General features: G+C 42.2%; 1 protein-coding gene across 1 annotated transcript in view; it reads right to left on the bottom strand.

The window, feature by feature from the left end:
- The window catches only part of BMX (BMX non-receptor tyrosine kinase), a 34,666-nt gene extending 15,160 nt beyond the window's left edge, over positions 1-19,506 (bottom strand). Inside the window, exons 1-6 of the mRNA XM_050937344.1 lie at positions 19,369-19,506; positions 18,226-18,330; positions 16,643-16,724; positions 14,585-14,772; positions 8,238-8,416; positions 935-997 (exon numbers count right to left, since the gene is read on the bottom strand). Coding sequence (XP_050793301.1) covers positions 935-997; positions 8,238-8,416; positions 14,585-14,772; positions 16,643-16,724; positions 18,226-18,330; positions 19,369-19,506 — 755 coding nt within the window. The remainder of the gene's footprint in view (positions 1-934; positions 998-8,237; positions 8,417-14,584; positions 14,773-16,642; positions 16,725-18,225; positions 18,331-19,368) is intronic.
- Positions 19,507-19,709: the final 203 nt, after the last annotated feature.

A 19,709-nucleotide genomic window follows, 5' to 3' on the forward strand; every position in this document is an offset into this window, starting at 1 on the left:
CTAACGTGGCTCCTCTCCCTTTGTGATAATACCTAGTGAGCTTGAAGAGTTAAACACTCTCTCTGCCTGTCCTGCTAAGCAGAGGGGCTGAACCTCTCTGCTGCAGTTATTATGAGGAGATTGTAATTGCCTCATTAAAACTTACACAGAAATCCTCCAAAACCACAAAAGCTCAAAATCCTCCAATAAATGTTCTTAACATCAGGGACAGAATTAAAAGAGCACATGCCAAAACAAGTTACAACAAAACAAATACCTACCCCCCTCCACTTCCTAACCTCAACAACAAACCAACAATTTAGGATTCTGATTTTTACTGCATTCTACAGCATTCAGGAAATTATAGGAAATTATACGATTACATTTAAAAAAAAAAGTTGTAGGCCTGATCCAGCACTGCTTACTCAAGACAAATCTCTTTACAGTCTATGGGATTACTTAAATGCTTCCTGCAAATACTCAGGCAAGTGCTTAATTTTATGCACAACATAAGTGTTTGCAAGATTAGGGCCAAAGATACTTAAAAGAAAAGGGGTCTGATCTGGCAGGCTTCACTTAAAATCATGTTACTTTCTATGGGACTACTCACATGCACAATGTTACTCACATATGTAAATGTTTGCAAGGTTGGGGCCTTAATAGTGAAGTAAGGATACTTAGGGTGAAATCCTGGCCCTGTTGAAGTCAATGGCAAAACTTCCACTGATGTCAGTGGGGCTGGTATTTCACTCATAACTTTTTTTGCATAAAATACATGTACAACAAGGAGATGAAGATCTAGTCTATCCGATATCTTTCATGACATTTTATGCCAGGTACTCAGAAAGCCATAGAATAGATCATAAACCAGTGAAACATTCTGGACATGTGGCCTGGTCTTTTCTAAAATGGTGGGGTGAAAATTTAAGCACTGAGTGGCCGGATGTTGATTTACCCAGGTTCATCATCATCTGGGGAGATCTCTTTCAGATAGGGACTTGGTGCGAAGCCTTCATTCCTGCAAATTAAACATTTCACAATTCAGTTATCTTGTATAAGTCTATCTTAAATTTGATCTTTTCAAATAGGAAATGGGATTAAACAAACTCACTCACTAACTTTTTATAGTGACAGAGAGATTTTCATGTTTAAAATATTTTAAAATAGTCCTAGTGTTTATATGCCACATAGAGGAGTGGATGGAGAATTTTGTTGTTGTAGGAAATTACTTTTTAATACATTAAAACCTGTCACAGCCATTGAAATAACTTCCATTGTAGAGATCGGCTTTCTCAGTAGCAGGAGTGGAGCAGGTAGTTTGTAGGTAGGGCTGCTCAGTAATGTCTTGATGTACTAATGGCTGCCAGCAGAGGGTTCTCTGATCCAAAACCAATTCCAGACCTCAAAAAGTCAATGGCTGTACCAAGCACTCTCTTTCAGGGTCAACTCAGTCAAGCACTTTTATGGAGTAAAGCAGCTAGGGCTGTGAGGAGGCCACCTGAGGCACTAGACAGCATGGCAGGGCATAGCTAAACTGACTGAGGGGCTTTTCTGATTGGAAACACAGGGCAACCGTATCAGTTGCAAGCTGTGACTGTTGGAGGGACAGGAAGACAGGACAGTAGCAGTGAATGTGACCGTAACTAAAGCAGAGAGACTGGGCTTCTTGAGCAGAGAACTCAATGGAGTGGTAGATTGCTGAGTAAGGGAACTGCCTGCTTTCTGTTTCTGCTGTGTTAACAGAAAGAGGACAATGTGGGTCCTTTGTTTGTTTGTTTCTGTAAATAAAAGATTACACCAAAAATATACCTGACTCATACTTTCAATTTCTCATCCTAATAGCTACGGCCCTCCAACGCCCTGACTCCGATTAGCCACAAAGGTCAAAGGGAAACACTATAAATAATTCTCTTTCTTGCTCTCTGCTCCTTCCCTTCAGCTCAGGATGCTGTGTTTGAGCTGTGAGAGCCGGAGCTGGTTGCATCAGGTGTATACATACACCACTTAGGGCTTGGCTACACTGGCGCTTTACAGCGCTGCAACTTTCGCGCTCAGGGGTGTGAAAAAATACCCCCCTGAGCCAGGACCGGCGCTAGGGGTTTGAGCGCCCTAGGCGCACGGCAATTTCTCCACCCCGCGCGCTGGTCCCGCGGCTCCGGTGGAGCTGCCGCAGTCATGCCTGCGGGCGGTCCACCGAAGCCGCGCGAGCAGCCGACCGTCCGCAGGCACGACTGCGGCAGCTCCACCGGAGCCGCCTGCCACCCACTCCGGCAAAACGGCACCCACTAATTATTCTGGCGCCCTAGGCGATTGCCTAGGCTGCCTAAATAGTAGCGCTGGCCCTGCCCTGAGTGCTGCAAGATACAGCGCTGTAAAGCCTCAGTGTAATCAGTGCTGCAGTGCTGGGAGCGTGGCTCCCAGCGCTGCAAGCTACATCTGTAGAGGATGTGGTTTATGTGCAGTGCTGGGAGAGCTCTCTCCCAGCGCTGGCGCTGCGACCGCACTCACACTTCAAAGCGCTGCCCCTGCAGCGCTTTGAAGTTTCAAGTGTAGCCATACCCTTAGCCATCAACCAGGCAGTCAAGCACTCTGCACTCTCTCCATTAAACTGAGTAGTCCCTCACACATACTACTGGCCTTCTACTTTCTCTGATTCCATGGGAATCATGTTGCTGGCCTTCTACTTTCTCTGATTCCATGGGACTTTGTACAGTGTGACTGAATATCAAGCTGGCGACTGCGTGTTAGAAGCTGTTTCTTTCTTTGTTTCTTTCTTGATTTACAAATTGTACTGAATCAATGAGTTATTAGTGGACCAGCCAACTCCACTCAGTCCAAACTCTCTTCAGTCTGTCTGGGACCTCTCTCTCAGAGGAACACAGGTACTGCTCCCAGCTGGAGATTAATGAGAAAATATCTTCCTTTAATTTGCTGAAGGAGATTCCTCCCTTTGTGGACCACAAGGGAAATAACCAAGAAAATCTATAGATGGAGGTGCCCAGTCATTGCAGTAAAACACTAAGGGCTTGTCTACATGGGGATTTTAATCCAGATCAAATCAAGTTAATCTGGTTTGAAAACACTTGTGTACGCATGGTGCAATCAATCACTGTGTATTAATTCCTCATCTATCTGGAGTTCTGGAGTTATCCTGCCCAGTGGACTAGGTTCACTTCAAATTGTATTAGTTTGGTCTTTTGTTTGTGTGCATGCAATTGCTGCACACCACTTTTTGCATGCTTCCATTGGCAATCCCATAGTGCTTTGCAGGTTGACCATTACTGACCTGTCTGTTTACTTGTGTGCACTCCCTGCAAGTTTACAGGATGTTCCTTCTTCCTTTGAAAAGCTGGTACAGAGCCAGATTTTGCTGCTTGCTCCTGGATCCCAGTGTACCATTCTGGTGATACCACTGTGATAGTGCTCCAGAAACCCACACCATGCCTCATGCAGCCCCTTGGATCTCAGCTAAGACCCTAGATTTCATCACCATCTGGGGGAGAAGTGTTGGTTCAGGAAGCTCTTTGTGGCCAGCTAGAGGAATAAGGAGTTTTTTGTAGACACTGCAAAGCAGATGTCTGTGAGGAGGTGTGAGTGGGTTGCCAACCAGTGCTGGATAGAGCAAGCAGCTCAGGAGAAAATACATTGAAATAAGGGATAAAAAGAGACAATCTGGCAGTGGACATGTGACCTGTCCATTTTTTTTAATCAACTGGGCAGATTCTACATGATTATAATATGACCTTTCCCAGGCACTATTTGGAGCCTGCTGCCTGTGCGCTGCATTCCATCGAGGATGACCGGCTCAATCAGTTGGAGAATGAGCAGGAGGATGCCAGAGGGGAGCTGCCCTGGAAAGCCAGGATCTTTTAGGGACTCAGGATGCTGACGATGGCCAGCTGGAAAGCCAGCCCCAATCCTGACGTGCTACAATGGACCCTGACTCCTGCCTTGTATTGCCGGAGCCAGAGTCCCGGCCAGAAACCCAGGCTGGGACCGAAGAATCAGATGGATCCCTTGAAGGGAACTTCAGCATGTTAGTACCTGTCCTTACAATTTATTAGTATTGTTGGTAGACGTGAGTTAGGACCCTCCCCTCAACCTCCTTTTGCTGTTTCAAAATGGCGCATATTCCGACCCCCTGTGCCCCTTCCCATGGCGGAGTTGAATACCGAAAGCATTCATTTGTGCAAAATACCACCATTTGTTGAGACAATGGTTACAGGAAAATAACTGGAATTAGTTTTCCTGGTTCATGTTAGGTAGGAGTGCAAATTGCATGGGTGGACCAGGCTGAGGTACAAATATCCTGTAACAAGCAGCTTAGTGAACAATCATAGCAGGGCCTTTCTGGTTTTGTCTGCGCTGTCTCCATGTCTGCAGGGGAGGTATAGCAGAATATAAGACTGAGAAATTGCTGAATTTTGTTGAGCATGTTATACAGAATAGTCACATGCCCAGCCCCCTCCCGCCAGCATAGCTTGCAAGCCCCTTCCACTCCTGCAGCACTTCTGGGGGGTCCATCCTGATGAATAACTTCACAGTGTATCTCGTTGGTCTGCCTTTTGCCTTTTTGAATACTGATCTTCTGTGCCTCCTGGTCACGCTCTTCAGCATAAATCACTGAAAGTCAGGGCAGTCTAACAGGGATGTAGAGAGGATTACAATCTAGCTTGCCCCCTGATGCTCCCCATAGCCTTCCCTTTGCATGTCAGACACCATAGAAACCCCTTCAGCACACAAACAAAGCTGCTAAAGCAAACCTGGAACATAGCTCCGATCACTCCTCCCCTATCAACAGCCTGAAAGCAGATACAGGACACTGAAATCCAAATGCAGCCAGCACCTTCTCTCCATGCAAACCACTGCCTATCTCTCCAGTTCCCCCAAGGATGGGAAGAGTCTCAAGGAGGAAAAGTCACATATACAAAGAAGCTATCATGACTTGTCTGGGATATAAACAGTACACAGCTGATTTTTTCCCCCTACTCCCACGACACCTGCAACAGCCAGACCATCAAGGCCTCTATATATTGCTGAGAGGCTGGTCAATCTGAAGGAGAGAAAAAGGAAGACCCGCAATGAGACATTAGCAGAACTCATGGCTGAGTCACAAAGGAAAACCAGACTGGCTGAGAGGTGGAGGCAGTACATGAGGGCTGAGTGGAAGAAAGAAATGCAGCTCTCCCAGGAGGTAGTGACAGTGGCCAAGAACAGAGACCAGAGAAAGCATGTCTGTGGCTAAGATCAACATCGCCATGGCCAAGGAGCACATGGAAAAACACAGAGAGATGCAGAGGCAGCTCATGGATGCTATCCTGAACCAGAATGCCATCTGCAAAACATGCTCCTGCTAGGCCAGGCCCATAATTTGGGACCCTGGAAAAGGCTGGATACTGGGACCAACAGCAATGCCTAACCTCCAGATCCCCACAGCAGGGCTGATAGCAGCTCCCATTCACTTCTCAGATCCAACCTCTGGGCACAGAGAAACTGACTTCTGGGAGCTCTGCGACACCTCTGACAACTTTGAGCCATGGCACTGAACCCCAGAAGCCAGAGGCAAGGTGTATTCTCGCACTGTTGCATTAATTAAAGGTTTGTGTACAGTTGGTTAGCTAGTAGATTGGTTAGTTAAATACAAATACATTATTTTTCCATTGGTTTCATTAAAACCTTATTATTTGTTTTTGTTGTTGTTTCGTAATAAAAACAGTTCACAATGCATCCGTTATGAGCCATCATTGCATTTAACACAGAAAATCCTTTAAATAAAGCTGAAATAATTCATAGGATTTTACATAAGTATACAGGGAACGCTACACTTCAACCACCTACACACAATCCCCCAATGCTTGCAATGTCTGTGTCCCAGCACAACCCCCACAGGCTGCCATGTTCAGGCACAAGACTCAAAATATGAAAACAGGCATCCCTGGCAGCATTCTCCCGGCTGTTAGTGTTTTCTACAGGATGCCCTACTGGTTGCTCGAACCTTCAAGCAAGTCTCTCTTAACATCAGCCTCCCACCCATCAGCAAGGTTCCCCCACCCTTGCTTTCACAAATATTGCACAGAAGCATGATGTGTAGTTAGAATGCTTGGAAAAAAAGTTTCTGCAGCTTCCAACCTATTCCATAAATGGCACCATCTGCCTTTCAAATGACCAAATGTACACTCGACTCCCATTCTGCAATTACTGAGGCAATAGTTACCTCCTTCTGTCGCAGCAACCAGTGTATGGCTTCATTAGCCAGGGCATCGGGGGTAAATCAGGTCTCCCAGAATAACCAGCCCAGCGTCCATGCTATTAATGTCCACATTGCTTCTGAGGGGGAACAGGCTTTTCTCCATTAATCTAAATAGAACTGAGTTCCAGAAGATGCTAGCATTGTGGATGCTTCCAGAGCACCCCACATTTATTTCTGTCATCCTGCCATGGGAGTCAACTTGTCCTTGGTGCAGCATGGAGAAATACCCTCTTCTGTTTATAAATTCTGCAGCCTGGCAGGGGAGGGGGCAAAAGATAGGCACATGGGTCCCATCACTTGCCCCTATACAGTTTGGGAACCGCATGCATGCAAAGCCATCAATAATCTCCTGAGCATTATCCAGCTTCATGAGCTGGTTAGACAGCACCTTATCAATGGCCTAGCACAGAATGTTCCCAATGGTTGACCTCCTTGCACTGAATTGGCTGGCTACAGACCAGTAACAGTCTGGGGTGGCCAATTTCCAGATGGCAACGATGACCTGCTTCTCCACCAGTGGGGCATAGCATGCTGGCACACTGTTGCTGTAGCTTTAGGGTCAGGTCCACGCAGATCTCAAAAAAGGTTCCCTATCCAGAAGTTCTATGGCCACTGCTGGTCACCTTGGCTCTGCAGAACGATCCTCTCCCACCAATACACACAGGTTTCCTGAGCCCAGAAGTGGCACTGAATGCTGTGTAGGTGATCCAGGAACTCACTTTCTTGTTCTAATGACATCCTCCTGTTCTTCTACCTTGTCCTGCTGCCACAGCTGTAGAGTATCCCCTTGTTGCTCAAGGAGTTGTTGCTGATGCCATAGGATATTCTCCAGCTCCCACGTCATTCGCTTGGGTGGTGCAACGGGTGTTTGTCCTGCTCTGAGTGCTGTAATGTAGCCCAAGCAGCCTGTGCATACTCATGCTTATCACCATGGCAGTGTGGAGCATTGTGGGGTCCGTGCTGGACAACAGTATTTGAGAGATGTTGCGAGCCCATCCAGAAAGGAAGTGTGGGGCAGAGACAGTGAAAACGTCATTCTTTTAAATAAAATTGAACTTGCCTGGCTTTCCACAAATCATAGCAAAAACAATCCCAGGATTCATGCTGCTCAGCAGTGAAGCACAGACATACCCCTTGGAAATATATTCCATGGGACACCTCTGGAGAATGATATGCCCTCATTTCACTGCAAACTGCTGCCACGTGTTCACATGATGTGAACTGAAAATGGAACAGTCGTTCCATATGCACACTGTTGGTGCAACTCACATCCTGCAAGTTACCTGATGTGCAACAAAAAGCTTTGGGTTACCCCTTCCCAACTCCCCAGCCCCATGTGGATACCCCAAAGGCAAAAAGTGCTTCTTTCCTAATAGTCTCCATTGACTCTAAAGCTGCCATTGCTATTGCAGGTACATACCAAAATAAAAACCACTAGAGACTGTTCAGATAATAGGCTGCTCAGTGATTATTGTCACTCTTGCCTGATCTGGTAACTAAAATTCTAGTTATTTCACAGAGAGGAGTGGAAGTAGGTGAGATGAAAGGAAAGATGGGGCAGGACAGATTTTTGAACAGCCTTAAGGAAAGCAACCCTCCTTCTTTGTACATATTGTTATACGGTTTGCAAGTAGTGGACTTTTTGTGAGTCTTTGAAATGAAAATGATAAATCTCGAGGTAGCTTTACGTTCCTCTAAATTCCATACCAACATGTTAAATACACATGCATCAGACAGACACTCTAAATGTCAACTATATAAGACTGTGCCAAGAGTCAGAGAGGAGCTAGGACTGGAGCAAGGTAAGAGGAGAAAAGTATGGAGAAGTGTAGAGAAAATTAAGGCTCACGAGATCAGCTGGAGCAAATTTAAAAAGCCACCAGGGTAGTTCTTAATTGGATCCTGGAATGCACCAGTGCCAGCAGGGTTGTTTAAGGATGGGGTGTGATGTGGAATGAGGGTCATAACTGAACAAATATTCTCTATTGAGTGTGCAAAGTAAACTTACCCTTCCATGTCTCTTACTTGCCACCAGTCAGGATCCTCTTCTTTCAGAACATAGTACTTGCTGTTCCTGACAAGCTGGATATCAGCATTTCCTTTGGCTTCATAGTCATACTCTGCCACAGTGATCTTCAGCGAGGATTTACCAGATGCTAGAACTGGAGGCAGACTGTCATGCTTCAGCTTTTGAAGGCAGAGGAAATAAAACTACAATGAAGTGCATCTCAGTAGAAAATCATTTTTAGCATTTATATTGCAGTTTGCATCTTCAATGAGCTCTGTGACTGCAAAGGAATTAATGCAAGCTAACTAGAAATGCATGGTGTGCTGAAGTATTTTTCTCCTTCATCCATTTTGTAATACATTCCAACAGCTGTAGTCCAATATAAATAATGAAATACAAACCAAACTCTGTTACAATAATATTCAAGGCTTGGTCCTGCTCTAATATATGTGGAGTTGCGTGTTTTGTGAAATTAGCAACAGCACAGACCGTATGTTACAAGAGCCAGAGAGTATGGTTTTGTACTATAGCTGAGAACAGGAGTCAGCCCAGTGGGTTAAAATTACACCAGAAGAGGTAAGGGCATTCTCAACAGAAGCTAACAATTTGTGAGCTCACAATGAGCTCAGACTGAAAAGGTTACATGTTGCAGGTGGCTCAACAAGAGGATGAATTTACATAAAAGGGAAAGGTAATAGGATTAACTGATATTTATACCAGGGGTACATCTGCACTGCAAAAATAGGTGTGTTCCTAACTCAGGTTAGCTGACTTGGGTTAAAATAGCAATGAAGACATAGGAATTTGGCATTTAACTTGGGTTAGCAGCTCAAGTTCAAGCCTATAGATTACCCTGGGGCTGAACTCAAGGTACTAAAGCAAGTTAAAAACACACCTTTTTTTGCAATGTAGACATACTTGTAGTGTGATTGTGAGTAATGAAGTGTAAGTACCTTCCACCGTATGTAAATGTGCTGATAGCAGACCGTACCAAAAGACTCTGCTGTAATATTATACAATAGCACGTTGCATTTTTTAAAAATGTGCCCTAGATCAATAAGAAGTATAATAGTCATCATTAAAAATGAAATCAGTATTAGCCAACTATTACTGCAAGGCGGTGTCTGTTATTTCCTTTTCTGAACACAGTATAGAAGATGTAGATATTTCAGATAACCAAGGCTGATTATTTTTCATGGAATAAAATGGGAGGAGTCAGGGCTTTGTCATAGCAGGAAATGCAAATATTGGATTAAAAGAGGAAAGTCATGGCACACACTTATTTTGCTTAATATTAACTCGTCTGTCATATGGAATTATGAAAAAGTCAAATAATTCTTTAAAACTAGGCAATAACAAGCAGCTTAAAAGAATTAAAAACTTTTAGTCAAATGCAGTGGGCATGTATAGATCTAAGCTTGTAAAAATTCCCAGAGGAGTCCTGGCTTAGTGGTAGGCTGGCTGAGATTATAAAAGTTCTGAATTGTTGTTTAAAAATATCCTGTAAGTCGCAGTTCCAGTCTTGGAAGGCTTGGCCACCACAAACATATAGATTTGCAGGTAATATACCACCCCGAGCCCTAGTCGCCTTTCAGTGACGTCAGTAAGAGTTTTTCTGTTGACTTTAATAGCAGTAGGAATGAGGCCTAAAGATAACATTTTCAGAATGCTCAAGTCATTTAGGAGCCTAAGTCCCATTGACTTTCAATGAGACTTAGGCACCTATATGCCTGCCACTTTTGGTTACCAGCTTGGATTTGATGTGGAGAGCAGCACTGTGGATAAGTTCAATTTTCCCCAGAGGGATCATGTGTGTGTGTGTGTGTGTGAGAGAGAGAGAGAGAGAGAGGCAGGCTAGAATCCTCACACTAAGGCCACAGAGTAATTAATAATGAAACTCCTCAATGGCTACGGCAGCAACATCAGGGATGCAGGAAGAGGGTAAGGGGAATGACTGGAGTAAGGGCTAGGACTGGCCCGTGGATCTGTCCCTGCCCACCAGCTAGGAGGTGTGAGGGGGCAGGAGAGAAACAGCAAAGGATACAAATAGGGTGCAGGGGACTAACAGACATGAAAAGCTGCCTCTCATGGCAGGAAATAACTGCTGTTCCCAAAGAGTCAGGAAACTGTCTGGCGGCTCCTGTGAAGACACATTCATGCCCATTAATCCGTCTGATGGTCCCCAACTCCCATATTTGCTCCTGGAGTAGCCTCTTCTTTCAGGCCCCAGCATAAGAGGGCAGAGAAATGATGTTGGTCTGAGGAAAAGGGACTCCAGAGACCCAGGGAGATGGGAAGAAGGACTGCACCAAGAACAACCTGGACAGGGAAAAGGGAGACAGAGTCGCCAGAGATTTGGAGGGAGGGTGACGGGAAGGACATGATCCAACAGAGACTTGGAAGGAGGGTTAGGAGATTATGATGTTGGGTATGTTGATCAATTTGAATGGGTGCTAAACGGGGCAAAGGCAAAAAGAAGAAAGTTATTCAAAGTTGTGTTGGGGGCTTGCACTAGTAGTTGCTGGACTAAGTAGATGCTGCTCCCTGTCATCTGATAACTTCTGTAGTCCTGACCTGTGCCTTGTGACTGGGGCCAGGAAATAAAGTTGCTTTGTCTCTGACAAGCCCTCCCTGCTTTTTAAATTTCCCTTTCAAAACAGCTCCTTGATAATCAGCTGGGAAGTCCTAATATGAGTCAGTGTGTTCAGTGGCTGATTTGCCTGACTGATAATCTCTTTAGATAAACAAAATTCTTTGACAGGCATCAGGGAGGATGGCCCACAGCATTTGAAACTTGTCTCACTATCCTCAAACTTCATTATCAAAACCAGTGTCAAAAGCCCACTTGCTCAGTTATAAATGCTTTCCAAGTCCCTACTCACAGAAACATACCTAACCCAGTGTTGCCAATTCTATGATTTTTATCATGAGCCTTGTGATATTTGGTATGTTTCTTAAATCCCCTGCTGCTGGAGTCAAGTTATTATGTGAGAATCTCAGCTTTCATTTTAAAAAAAGTTTCTAGCACTTGCGGTTGCAGAGAAAAGCTGGAAACTGTGACCTGAGTGTATCCTGGAGATTAAAAAGCCAGAAGGTAAATAAAAAGAACCCCAAAAGTATTTTTTGAAAAATCTCATTATTTTAAAGCCGTTGTTGTGATTTTTTTAATTTGGGGGGGAAGGGGGAGCTGAAAGAAGAATTTTGAATCCCTGACATTGGCAGTACTGTGAGCCATCTCTTAGATGTATGACATATAATTGAGCTCTTAGCCCCAAGCCCTCTCCCTAGTTCCAAGCCTGAGTGACTTGTCTGGACACAGAAGCATTCAGTGGAGATAACCCCAATCCCCGGCCATGGAACAACAGTGAAGCGGCACTGCATTCACTACCTGGGCCTAAGTTCTGGAGTGGCCTCCATGGATCTTGTGCTCTACAGGGAGGAAAGGACCAGAAAATCAGTGAAGCAGCAGATCCTCCATCCCCATCATGATTCTTGTCTCTGACAACCACCTCCTTCCCTCTGACATGCCTCTGTACATGACTATAACAGAAGCCTCCATGGAGGTGGACTGTGTGGCTGGCAGAGATTGCACAATTCCTATATAGACACATGTAATCCTGCCCTATCCCCAATACAGGGGAACTGCAGCATTTCCACTCTGTAGGAGGCCCTCTGCACCTGCTGGAATGGGAAGGATTTGGACTCTAGATAAACAATTTTGGGCCCAGGCCTGCTCTCACTGAAGCCTGTGGGGTAAAATTCCCATTGACTTTAATGGAAACAGACACATAAAAGCAAATCTGTTCAAATAACTTCACAAGAAGCAGAGGTTTGCTATGGCCCAAACTGACATCTACACACTGCAATGCATTGAAACTATCTGAGACTTTCCCAGCTTTGCAGGCACTCCTGCGCGACAGCCCAGAGGTGAGTGTGGGCAGGGTGAGGAATGAGTGGAGAAAGGGTGGAACTGGAAGACTAATAAGCATACCCTCCTGTCCTTCCCCGGGCTGTGCTGGTGGCCGCTAAGGATATTGATGCTACTCAGTGATTAGATTGGAGTAACTTCCATTGAACAGTTGGCTGGGGGAGAAGGTTCCCCAATCCTTCTCCAGTGGATCTCTCCATCATTTATTTGGGCTGGATGCTAGGGAGTAGATTTGCCCCCATAAGCAGAGATCATTGTAGGCAGATACTAAAAGTTTGTCACCTACCAGTTTCCCAGGGACAGGAGGCAGTGGTTTCATAGAGCTGGTTCTGCTAGGTAGACTCATATCTATAACTGGGGGAAAGAAAAAATATCACAAGGAATTTACTGCATGACTCCAAGGCCGTGCGTGCAATAGGTTTTTCCACTTATGTAGCTCCACTAGTGGCAGCAGTGGTGGGATTACTAGAGGAGACACAGCCCTGGTGATCACCAATGTTTTACCTCCACATTGGGTTAACATGCTTTAGGTAATGTGATAGTTACTATGTTGGAGGCTGCCTGGGATTGTCCCTCCTCTAGCCCTCTCACGCTGTTGCTATCACTAGTGCAGCTGCATCATCAACAATAGATGTTTTTCTGAAGCAAATTTAGAGTAGACACAACACCCTCTTGCATTCTGTAGTATTTCAGACAGAAACAAAGTATTTGATACATGGTGACCCTATTTTTTGGAAGGTTTTCTTTTTCTATCTACTACTGTGTGTAGAAGTCCAGTGACAACCAAACAGTTACTTGCGGCAGTGTGTGGGTTTTATAGCATTATTTGCATATATCATATTTGGTTTGGAAGTTACATAAGGCCATTCAAATGACAAAAAAAACAACTGGCAACTCTTTAAAATAGTAGGGTATTGTTTAGTGTTCCTCCACTGTGTCCATACATAGGACACTGATGTTACTACTAAATAGTGCAGCTACATTTTCAAAAGGGGCCTCTATATTTTCACTTGGAATCTCACATATATAAATTGGATTCTTAGGTGTTTGGGCTTCCATTTTCAAATGTGTCCCTTAATTATGGGTTGCCTGTCATTTTGAAACATTAACCGTCTTGAACAACTGGGGCCTGATTATCAGAGGGGCTGAGCACTCTCAATGTCAATGGGAACTGTAAGAGTTCAGCACCTTTGAAAAATCAGGCTTTTGATATCCCAAGTGAGGCTCCCAAACCGGAAGCACCCCACACAAGTGTCCACTTTCAAAAAAATGTAAGCCTCAACTATCCAATGTGCATGCAATAATGTGGGGTGGGGGAGTGGAACAGGGGGATGGGCAAGATGCTTACTAATACGTAGATCCTGGCATGCATCCATTTTGAAAATTAACTCCTCAGGTTCTTTATGGTGACTAATAAATGAGCTAAGTAGTTGTGTTTAATTTCCCATCCAGTATTTTAAAAATGTATATTTAAACCAAAAAACATTAAGTATATAAAATACTCCTTCATTCAGTAAATACATTGTTCCAACATACTGCGGGAGTTTGCTACTTGGATATACCATGTTTGTTTTTAAATGATGCACAGGAAAGAAATGCACAAATGCTCTATGAGGTTCTGGAATGTGCATTATTTGAAACAACTGCTCCCTAGAACCATTTTGTGGAGTAATTTGACTGGCAATTTTCCCTAACTAAACTTGCTCCTCAGCACAGTACATTTTATAAAATTAAAATGATTTTTCAGCTAGTCTTTTGATTCCCCTATTCTTATTGTAATCCTATTTCTTATAAATGCACATTCCACTAGGGTGATCAGACAGCAAGTATGAAAAATTGGGAGAGAGTGTGGGGGGTAATAGGTGCCCATATAAGAAAAAGCCCCGAATATCAGGACTGTCCCTATAAAATTGGGACATCTGGTCACCCTACATTCCACAGAGTAACAAAAACAGACTTGTGGGGGAGAATATACCATTGTTTAGAAAAGTAGCCACTATAAATATGAATATAATGAAAAAATCAGTTTTATTTTGGATTAATTATGAAGTTAAATTCTTTATAACTGACACACAAATGTTGCTAGAGATTATTTGGCTGTTTGGATGCAGCCATAAAGACAAGTTCTGATATTTTTTTCTCCCACTCCCATAACAACAGCAACAACAACTCAGCATACTAAGTCAAAGGAGTAAGGAGAACGGATTTCTATTTGGTGCATTTCGGAGGTCCAGTAAAAAATTATTTGATTTCAGCATGGGTATTTCACATACTATATTATTTTCACCTAGCCATATTATCAAACTACATAGTACAATTGCAATGCTGTTAAAATAAGTTAAGAACAAACAACAAGAGGAATAATTGACCAGATTTTTATATTTACCACCATTGACTACAATTATCCTTGTAGATTTACCAATATCATGAAAAGCACCATTAAGACTAACATATCAAAAAGCAAATACAAACAAAATGGCTCATTACATTTCTCCCAGATGGTACATCCAGGGGCTGCTTTACATGCCTGGTTGCAGCACAGAAACTTCCCATTGGTAAAGAATTCTTTGTGATACTTGTTTAGTAAATCAGGATTGTCTTTAATCTCTGGAGAGCACAGGCGGGGAAGAAGAAAAAAAAGAACTTTAAAAGGTTTGCTGGTAGCATGTTTTCAGTAAGTAATATACACTGATACAATAAAAGAAGTCAGTAAATGTGAATCAAGATCATGGAGGAGATGTGCATTTTATAAAGACTTAAAGACTTTGCTAGACTATCCTAAAGCCCATTTAACTGTGTTCAAAAATCTAATAAAATATTTTATATATCAAAAATATGAAGAGTGATTTATTTCTAATTCATATTATAGAAATAAACTAGACAAACTATAGGTGTTCAGTACACCAAATGGCAAATTTCAGTACAAAACTGACCTGTTAAAGGAATGTCCAGTTAAAATGCAACACTTCCTATTTCTCAAACCTCTTAAATAAACATTTGTTACTTGTATATAAAAAAAAATCCAGTATTCTTTAGAAATGTCCCAAAACGGTATAACTGGCAATAGTGACACTGTAGTTTTTTGAATTAGAGTTGTAGTATTTGTTTTAAAAGATAATGAAACTAATAATTTTAAAAGTGTAGGGCGAGTTTATAAATGATTGCTTGAAGTTAGGCTCCTAAATCCCTGATTCGGCACTTCAATTTACAGCCTGGTTTTCAAAAATGTTGCGCACCCAGAAGCATGGGAGCTGATGCATGATTGTTCAAAATCTTGGCCACAGAATTTTGTTCCTTGTTTTTACAGCTAAACCTTATTTTAAAAGTTCCTTATAAAATTTAGTAATCACTTTGCTATAATGCACATCACAAGATTTAGGCAATATTTCCCTGAACAAGTGGTATTCCTCACATACTCTTTTTAAAAAACATATCTTGTTTGAATAGCACTTTTATCAATATGTTCAGCTGAGAATATTGGACCAAATCCTGAGGTCCTAAGGTCAGATCTTTCTCCCATCAGGAAAAAGACAATTTAGGGGACAATAAGCCCCATGAAGAGACAAATCCTGGAGTTTCCATCACATAATTCTGTTGGGTGAATGGAATGAGCAGAGGATTCAGCTGCCAAAAACTCAATCTGCCAGAGGTCAGGGCCATAAATGGGGACATCTTTATGCCTCCAAACTGTCTACTGGTTTCTTGTGGTTCTTCCTTATTCCCTTGCCAGTCTGCATCCCTGCTGGGTTTCAAAACCAAATTTTTCTTCAGAAGAATTATTCAAAAGAATATGTCCCTGGTTTCTAGAAGAAAAAATGTACATAGCCTATTGGAGCCTCTCACTGCTGCCCAGATCATCCAGGGACAATGTTGCAACAGTAGTTAATATATCTTCACTTCCATGTAGGGAAGGAGAGAGCCACACACTCAAAGTCACCTCCATCCATGGGCCCACAAGGGACAACTGGGGGGATAAACAGGGCCTGACCCAAAGTCCATTAAAGTAAATGGAAAGGCTCCTGTTGACTTTAATGGGTGCTACTGCAATGCGTAGTATGTGGACGGACTCCCCCTCCCCATAGGAGTCCTATTGATTTCACTGTGGTTTACGGGGCCCAGCACTCTGCCTACACACCACTTATTGCATGGACGGAGCCTTGCTCAGTTAAAGACCATGGAAAGAATCACAATAAACTAAGTAAAGACTAGAGCTGGTGGGGAAATGCCGGCAGGGAAATGCTGTGAATTTTTTCCTCCCACCGTTTTTCACTGAAATTTTTGTAATGTTCTCATCCACTCCAGTCCTCTTGCATGGAGGAGTGAGACTGAGGCTGAAAATGGCTGACAAAACCATTGCATTAAAATGAGAAACTAGATTCATCTACTCCCCTTATTCAGATGATTTCTCTGAAAATCCAATCTTTCCCCCGCATGTTAAAAAAATGTTGCTTCACAAGATGGCAAAAGCAAATGTTACCTTTATGTAAAGCTTTCAGCCACTGGTTTCGGCTCTTTTCATTTGCTGCAAAGACATAGAGAAGACCATCCTTGTATACAATCTAAAGAGGCGAGGAAACAATTCATTTTAGTTATCTTGTTCTCAAAGTTCATTAGCATTTTTTTTTAAATAAAGACCTAGAGTAACAAAGAAACAAAGAAGTAAAGGACTTAGGAACCCAAATATCAAGCACTGCAGGCCTGTTCACGCCAAAATGCACGCAGCCCAGGCACGGTTGCCAATGTTAGTTCGATGTATTCCTGGAAATTTCATCACATGACATAATTTTTAATTAAAGATTAATCTTTAATTCCTGGAGACTCCAGGCGAATCCTGGATGGTTGATCACCCTAAGCCCAGGACAGTGATGAGCCAGAACAGAGTTAAATAGTTATACTCCCATTTCACATGAAAGTGAGCTTGCATTGTGGGCCTGAACCAATCCTGCTTCCAGTGGCAAAACTCCCTTTGGCATTAGTAGGAGAACAATAAAACCCTAAATTCAGTAACTTGCACATTCTCATTGGAACTGGGAAGTACAGTATGTACCTTTAATTCCTTCCCCACCCTCTCTCCTCCATATTTGAGTGTATTAGGTGCTCATGAGAGTAACAAACTAATTTAATATAAAAATACTATTTAATGAGGGTTGGGGGTATTCAATCTGAGGTAAGTCAGACAGTGATAACACCGCTGCCATCTCTTGGGGTTAACCCTAGGGGTAACAATTGTTGGGTGGCAGTTAATTAATGAATTCCTCTGCTGCCCAGATCACGTACCCTTTCCAAGGCACCGTTGCCTATTTTAGATTATAGCACCCTACCCTCGGCAGAAAGGGAAGTTGCAGCTGCTTTGCACTATTGTATATTCTTCTCCTCATGGACTCTCTGCCTCCAGAACTCTCTGCTCTGGCATAGGCTTTGGAATGATAATTAACACATACAGTACAAATAACAGCAAAGTCAAAATTATGGCTTCTGCAGTATATATGACTTCGCTTCCATGCACATATGTAGTATTCGTATTACTGTATATGTTGATAAAGATAAGGTTTAATAGAGATGTGCAATTTGGATGAGGTACAATTGCTGAGGGAACCGTAACTTTGAATTTCTGGACTCTTGTGCATTTAAGTGGTCAACCTATAGTTTCAATATCAAAAGGCCAAATTCTGCACGTTTTTTTTGCTACTAAAGAGAAAGGAGGTCAGGTGGGGAAGGTTAAAAAGAGAAAATGAATTGTGATTAGTAATGCACAACAAAATAAACATATTTAATATTCAGATAAATGCATCATTATTGTATGTGTATATGATCACACCAAAATAAATAAACTATTATACACACATGAATGCACAGACAGATCCTGATCCAAATTCCGCTGTAGTCAATGAAAGGACTCTCGTTGATTTTGATGGTCTTTGGGTCAGGTTTATAGTAATAAGGATTCATTTCCAACCTGCTGTAAGTTTTTCTAACAGTCAGCAGTGACACAAGCCCTTATTTGTCCTAAAAATAATGGTTTACCACACTAAAGATCAGTTTTGTATTTCGTGATCTTACCTGAAATGGATATTGTCTCTCCAAAGGTGCGTGTTCCTCCTGATTCACTGTCTCAACACATCGAATTTTCTTAATGTCAATTGATCCTTTTTTGCTTCCTTTTTTCTAAGAATAAAAGCCAAAGCAAGAGTACTCATCATTCTAAACACAAGACTATTGTCCTCAAATCAAAAATACTTTATGGTCACAACAAGTCTTATAAAACCACACTTAATCTAAGCTGTGTGCAATTGCACACTTCAGATTGGTTAAGGTAGAGTTTCACTTTTGTTAAACTGTTTGGAAAAGACATTGAAAACCCTCCATCGTATCTTATCCTGCAAACCATACACTGACAAAACTCCCTGTGAAGTGAAGGTTCAAAAGACAACAGGATGGGCCCTATGTCTGATACATTAACTTCGGTATTACAATGCAAAAGCAGAGATGGAGGATATAAAATGCAAAAGTCTCTAATGGGAAATGGGAGTCTGATTTTGTATTATATTATTTTGTTAAGATACCGGCACCGATCCTGCCACCCTTATTCAGACAAGGAGTTGTAACTCACAGGAGTTATCCAAATGTGCTCTCAGGAGTGCAGATGGTAATAATGTATTTTAGTCGCTTCAGAGTTATATCTGAATGCACAAAAGAGGCCACTGTGCTGAAAGTACTGATCATTTTTTGATATACAATCACTTTTTAAAATACAATCATGCTTTAGGCTTTTAGTTTATATCAGTTATGGTCCAAATTCTGCTCTGAGCTATCTCCTGTATAAATGACTTCCAAGCCAATGCCAGATATATAACTCACCACAGAGACCCTGATTCAGGAAAACATCCCTATTCCAGGCATGTGCTTAACTTTAGGCATGTGCCTAAGTCCCATTGACATTGACGAGATTTAAGCATATGCCTAAGATTAAGCATGATTAAGTTCTGTCCTGAATAGGGGTGGACTTAAACACAGTCTTAAGTGCTATCCTGAATCAAGGCCAGATTTTGGTCCCGTACCATTTTTAAATCCCACTTGGAACAAAATATATCACTACCCCTACTATATGATATCTAATCAAAGCACAGTGAGGAAGAAGATCCAGAGGCATAAACTTACTTTAGAAAAATATGTACCTCTGTAGTGAAGAAAATGATTTCTCACCTCTTTGTCATATTCATAGTAAGAGAGGTTTGTTTTTGTGAGAACAAACAGTCGTTCTTTGTAATTAATTGGTGAAATTTTTTTCTTCTGTTGTGACTTCTTTAAAAGAAGCTCCTCTAGAATTGATTCCTGCTCCATTTTATTGCCCTAAAAATTGGAAATAGTCATTTTAACAATAATAGTTGTTAAAAGATTAACAAAGGCAGCTATGTCCTTTACTAATGGATTGTCAAGCATGTTATAAAATGAATTTAAGACATATTTATTGCATGTTCTAACAAGCTGTTACGAAGAGTGTATTTTATATTTTATAAACAGCTGTGAGTGGTTAGTTTTTCTAC

This window comes from Gopherus flavomarginatus, chromosome 1, assembly GCF_025201925.1.
Source record: "Gopherus flavomarginatus isolate rGopFla2 chromosome 1, rGopFla2.mat.asm, whole genome shotgun sequence".
NCBI classification, from domain to species: Eukaryota; Metazoa; Chordata; order Testudines; family Testudinidae; genus Gopherus; species Gopherus flavomarginatus.